Source organism: Rhopalosiphum maidis, chromosome 3, assembly GCF_003676215.2.
Source record: "Rhopalosiphum maidis isolate BTI-1 chromosome 3, ASM367621v3, whole genome shotgun sequence".
In the NCBI taxonomy this organism is placed as follows: Eukaryota; Metazoa; Arthropoda; class Insecta; order Hemiptera; family Aphididae; genus Rhopalosiphum; species Rhopalosiphum maidis.
Window position 1 is genome coordinate 49263312 of NC_040879.1, and position 6578 is coordinate 49269889.

General features: G+C 36.0%; 1 protein-coding gene across 1 annotated transcript; it reads left to right on the forward strand.

The window, feature by feature from the left end:
* The first annotated feature begins 212 nt into the window (after window positions 1-212).
* Window positions 213-6578, forward strand: LOC113557999 (short transient receptor potential channel 6-like). Its single transcript, XM_026963532.2, has 3 exons — window positions 213-426; window positions 1866-2404; window positions 5121-6578. The coding sequence occupies exons 1-3, from the start codon at window positions 213-215 to the stop codon at window positions 6576-6578; spliced, it is 2211 nt and encodes a 736-aa protein (XP_026819333.2).

The following is a 6578-nucleotide window of genomic DNA, read 5'->3' on the forward strand; positions in this document are numbered from 1 at the left end:
CGAACTTTTCGTCCGGGATTCAAAGTGCGGTTTTAACTCACTCTAAATGTGTGGTTATTTGTTATAAAATGACCGATAAGCTGTGCGATTTTTGTCTATCAACTTTTTAGGGTCAAAATTAAAATTGAGCGGTTTTTGGATGCAACCATCTATATTATCTACAATTTGAATAACAGAATAATTTTTTTTTTCAGAAAGAAACTAAAATCAACATGTCCGAGCAGTTGTATTCGTTTACCGACGAGTTGACGCCGCAGGATCAACAGTTTTTTGAGTTAGTGAAGAGCTGCAACTTACCAGAAATCGAAAAGCATTTAAAAACTAATAGCGTAAATATCAATATGAAGTTTCAGGGAGACACACCGTTGAATCTGGCCATACAGAACCAATGCGAACCACTAGTAGATTTGATTCTTCAACAAAAAGGCAAGTACCTAAACCTACACTAATTAAGTAGGTATGCAACAAGTTGACTTACTAAGACCGTATATCCATAGGCGCAAATAGAGTGGGCTTGGGGGGCTAAGCCCCCCAAATACTAATGACATAATACATTAGAAATCCAGTATAGAACTGAGCTACAGCTCCCTAAAACTCTTCCAAATTTCAAACACTATTTGCGCCTATGCGTATATCTAAAAAAAAGAATTTCTTTGTCTATACGACTATACTAATAGTAAATCGTATACTGATAATTGAAATACGTAAAAGTGTAGTCGCAATAAAATATGATAATATTGTGGACGTGAATAGATATTTGAGACAAGACAGATGTCAACAAATGGATTAAACAATTAGTGTTGAAGTACTACAATCTGGCTGTCATTTTCATAATTATTTATTATTAAATAAATACAATAATCAATTCAATCGTCGTTATCGTATATTCATATATTTTATCGATAATTAAACCACACAAATAAGACCATACGTTACAGAAATCTATAGTTTTATCTTACGACTTCTTATTTAGGTACATAATATAACTAAAAAATCACGGAGAATTTGAAATATCTATTTTTATTTATCGTCTTAATTTGAATAGTGTATTAAGTACTTCAATGTATTTTCATAAAATAACACCATTTAATACTTTAACACTAATATTGAATATATTTATTAGTCTATATATCTATAATAAATAATGTTATAAATCTGAAGAGCTTGTATGTTTTAACGCGTGTATCTCATAAACTAACGAACAGTTTTCCGTATAAAGTATATAAATATACTAATAAATCAATAGATTCCTCGAGACTTAAGAGATTATTTTTAGCTTATTTTCAACCTATATATTATATTGATGTAGGCTGGATTAATTTTGTTTAAAAAAAAAAAAATCGTTGTTCATTTAAATGGTTGTCGCGTTATTTGCATAATATTTAATTTGGTGGGTACCATAATTATAATTAATAAAAATTTGGCATTTACAATTTTTTACAAATATGTTTTTTTAAAAAAAACAAATACTTATGAATACAATTACAATGATTATGTACTCAAATGGATTAAGATTTATCAATTCTGGCCATATTCTTGATGTAAACAACACTAAAAGACAAATACCAATCTGAACGATGTTGGACTTGAATTGGCTTTTATAAGCATTCGTCGAATTTGTCTTCAGTTTTTTTGTGTTTGCATCAAATACAAATATCGATGATATTAAGAAGTGAAAAATCATAAAAGTCATCATTATATAATAATTGTGTTCATAAAGTTTTGGATTGTATACATATTTCTATTAAAGCAAAACGTAAATCGATTGATTAGGAACACAAATTGATTTTAACCCGCGGGGCAAAGTAGGGCACCTAATAAACAGCTAGGTAAAATATTACCAATACATAAATTGTAAACTTTAGACGTGAAAATCGGCGATTCGATGCTGTTGGCGATCACGTACGACAACCTAAAGCTGCTGGACCGTCTGCTGGAATTCCAGGAGGCCAACGGCAGAGGCAAAAGCCGGGGCAATGCGGGCGGCCGGAAAAGAATAGCGTCGGACACCAACGGAAGCGATGCGGCGGACGGCGACGACGACGACAACAGCGATTCGGAAGAATTCCCGCGGTTCATGACGCCACTGCTATTGGCCACGCAATGCGGCTTGTACGAGACGGTCGAGTACTTGCTGAACCGCGGCCACACGCTGGACAAGCCGCACCCGCCGCGATGCACGTGCGACGAGCGGTGCGCGGCTGCGGCCATCCGCGGCGAGGTGGTCACCGACGGCTGCGAGCGGTTGAACGCGTACTGGGCCATCAGCAACCCGACGTTCATATGCACCACGTCCACCAGCGCCGACCCGGTGCTCAGGTGTTTCCAGTTGCACGACGAACTGTTGCAGTGCGGGTCCGAGGAACAGGTGTACAAGGCCGCGTACACGTCCATGGCCGAACAGGTGCGTATCAAACGTCACGCGGGACTTGGGACGGTGAGCCGTCGGCTGATAACCGACAACCGAAGAGCCGACGTCGGGTATTAATACTACGATAAAACAACGGGTACCTACGATATTATATATATATGTATATATATGTGTGTATTGTATTGTATGATATCAAACATTCCGAATAATATCGATATTTATCAAGGCAATTATATTATCTAAAATAAAATATATCGAAATATTATTATAACATATTATGTTGCTTGTAAGAAACGTTTAAATAATATTACATTATTACGAGTAGGTATAAATGAAAATTTAATGCGACCTTTGGATCTAATATAAGAATATAACATAACATTAAAGTAATGTTTGATTAGTTTTAGTTGATACCTACAATATACAATATACATATACATACATATATATACAATATATATATAAATATATCGATTGTTTTTGTATTTATAACATGTTGATAGAATACATTAGATTTATTGTTTAATAAAAATTACGTGTCAGTCTAAAATCCTGTTGCCCGCTGGTTGTCGGATCACCGTCGGCGTCACGGGCATGTTCTAAGGTGTATGAGTTAATACAAATAATTAACTTAAGTTGAGTTATATTAAGTGAACACATCATCGTTAGGTTATAAGTCATACGATTTAACAACCAATATATTTAATTAATTATAATAGGTAGGAAAAGAAATAATTTTTTGGAAAATATTTCAAATGTTTTTCTGATAATTTCTGTATTCCCCCCTATTTCATGCTCTATTTATGTAATGTAGCCAAGTAGATAAACAAGTCTTCCTTAACTATGACAATTTTCATATCTACATACGTATGTATCTTAGAATCTACATAGGTACTTCCAATATACTTGATGTCGCCATAGTTATTTGTCCCTCATTCCATTTCCATATAAATCAGTAACAATTTTTACATGACATTTTTATGTAATACGATTTGTTGTCTTATATTTTTAATTTGTATAAGCCACATTTTTACTAATAATTATAATAGACTTTAAATGTATAATAATATGTAACCAATAGGGTAGCCTTTCGAATATATGCCCATTATTTATAAGTACCCATATCTTATATAACGGAAATGTCAGACGTCAGTATTGGTATAGGTACCTACCTCACTCTGTGGACAAATCCAATCTAAATGGGCAATCCGTTAGCTATGGATTGGCTACAGCGTTTGATTTACATGTACTTATATTTACTTAGGTTTAAACTTATAATTTATTTTTATGGGTTTCGGGAAATGATGCATTTAAAATTAATTAATTATCTTTTAAGTAATACTATAATTACTCATGACTTATTCAGCCAGTCGATAAAACTAGTTTGCTTTTACAATGTAATGTTTGTAAATTAATTGATTAAAATAATTAACTTTAATTTTTTGATTAGAGCATCCATTTTTAATTTTATAAACCAACGTAAAATATTTAAAAAAGTATAAAACTTAAACGATGATAATGATGAAAATATTAAAAGTTTAATTTTTTCAAATATACACATTTATAAAAAATTATCGCAAAAAAAAAATAAATACAATTTCTAAAAAAGATATATTTAAAATGATCCCCTTGCACATTGTTGCATAATTGTTAATAAAATTAATTATTTTGAACTAAAATTCAGTTTTGTTTAAATTGTATATATCGTTAAAAAAATTAAGTGTGAACCCTTAAATACCAATTTCTAGTGCGTTTATGACTATAGAGACTTAATTTTTTTTGTTACCATGTAGTATATACGTAAAGGTATTTGAATAGATGGTGGATGGTGAGAGAACGGAATCCTTTTCCTTTTTAAAAAATATTTATGCGTACCTTATAATTATATCTTAATCAATAAGATATTTAAATACACACATTTTTTTATACTTCTACTTTTTCTAAAAACACTGTATATGCCAGTTACGTATCACAATTAGATAATTAGAATAAATTGTAATTTAATTGTACCGGTTTTTATTTATCAAAAATGTATATCTATCGTTCTATTTTTTTGTTTGTGGCGTAATTACAGTAGACAAAAATAATATTGTTGCTATGTTATAACTTTAGACACATATGTGAATTACATATTTTTATAATTGAAAATAATATTTATATACGAATACCTATAGTTTTTTGGGACAATGGGCGTAAATATAAATATTCTGTATATTTTTAAAATTCTTTACAATGCGAGTCGTTAATAATTATCAGAATTGAGATCAATCGTATAACACAACACTTTATATTTGCTTTTTCTCTATAAGTCAAGTATATTATTCTTAATTAATGTTTTATTATTTTTGTTAATTATTCATTTTTTTTTTATCATATTATATAGTCGTATTATGATCAGAGTGAAATATTTTGTAATGAAAAATGAGCATACCGTATCGTACAATTTATACTTATAGTATGACAACCATAAAAATAAGTATTTAATAATATCTAATACTCTAATGCTTTGTAGCTGCTATTATTAATTGATAATAGTTTAATGTCGTATATTTAGGCCATAAAATGTGAAAAACAAACGCTATAAAATTGTATAATTAAATCTACGTCGACTGTGGTATAAATTGTATACATACTTTTCTACATTTTTGATTGACTACAAATATTAACCATATAAAATTCATTATCGTAATCAAAAAATGTTCGTTTCGATGATCTAAAAAAAAAAATCAACTTCAATTATTACTTCCAGCTAAAACAGTTTGCGGTGGATATATTAGTAAACTGTAGGACATCGGACGAAGTAAAAATCATGTTGCGAAATCGGGATGGATGCAAGTTCAGAGGACAGTTTCCGTACCCGAGACTGATCACAGCCATGGACCACAAACAAAAAAAGTTCGTGGCGCACACCAACATCCAACAGGTGTTGGAGATGGCGTGGCTGGGCGATTGGATCGAGTGGAAGTCGTATTCGGTGGCACGGAAATTGGCATACTTGCTATGGCGGTTCTGCATGCTGCCGGTTATGGTGATTCTGGGAATGTTTGCGCCCGACTCGAAACTAAACCAGGCCAACCGGTTGCCGATCAACCGGATGTTTAATAGTCTGGTCGCATACCTAGTGTTTTTGGTTCTGCTTTTCGTCCACTCGAACGCCGACAAGTTATTGGCGCGGAGGGGTGCGCCTAGGTTCCACACGTGGTTCCCAATCGTCGTATTTGTGCTCGGCCACGTGGTCGAGAAGTTGAAGCTGCGGCTTCAGCAGGGTTCGGAGCGTTTTTTCAGGAACCTGTGGAACGTGTTCGACACGGTCAAGCTTATGCTGTTTACGGTGTCGTTCATGTGCTGGGCGCTGACTGGCGCCCTGGTCGGCCGAGTGTCCGAAAACCTGGACCGCAAGTACTGGCACTGGGCCGACCCACAGCTGGTGGCTGAGGCTTTGTTCGCCGTGGCCACAGTCATGGCGTACATGCGACTATTGTTCTTGTGCCAGCTAAACTATGACATCGGGCCCATGCAGGTGTCCTTGGGCAAAGTGCTGTACGACTTCGCCAAGTTCGCCACGTTCCTGGTCATCATTATGGCGGCGTTCACGTGCGGCCTGGGCACGTACTACGCCTACTACACGGGCATGGTATATAAGAACCCGGAAACGGGTGAGACAGCCCGGCAAGAGGACTCGTTCGTCACCGTCGCTGACACGTTCAAGACGTTGTTCTGGGGCATATTCTGTATGACGTCGCTGGACGCGCCTAACGTGGTGGTCGGAAACACGGTGGCGGCCACCGGCGGCGTCGACGCGGCCACGCAGTCGCACCAATTCACTCAGCTGATGGGTTACGGTTTGTTCGCCGTTTTCGAGGTGCTCATGGTTATCGTCATGATGAACATGCTGATAGCCGCCATGTCGGACACGTTCCAGCGGGTGGCCGACAACGCCGAGTACGAGTGGCTGTTCGGCCGGACCCAGGTGTACGTTAGTTACATGTTGCAGGATGACATGCCGCCACCATTCAACCTGTTGCCCACCGCCGGCTGGCTAATCGGTGCCAAGCGGTTCGTATCCAAGTCCGATGGCTATGCCCACTTGTTGAGCGACGGGTGGAGAGGTGACAGCCGCCAATCAAAACAAGACGCTACCGAGTTTCGGGAACTCATGGCCGAAATCATCAAGCGGTATTTCATGTACAGAACACACGTCAACTGA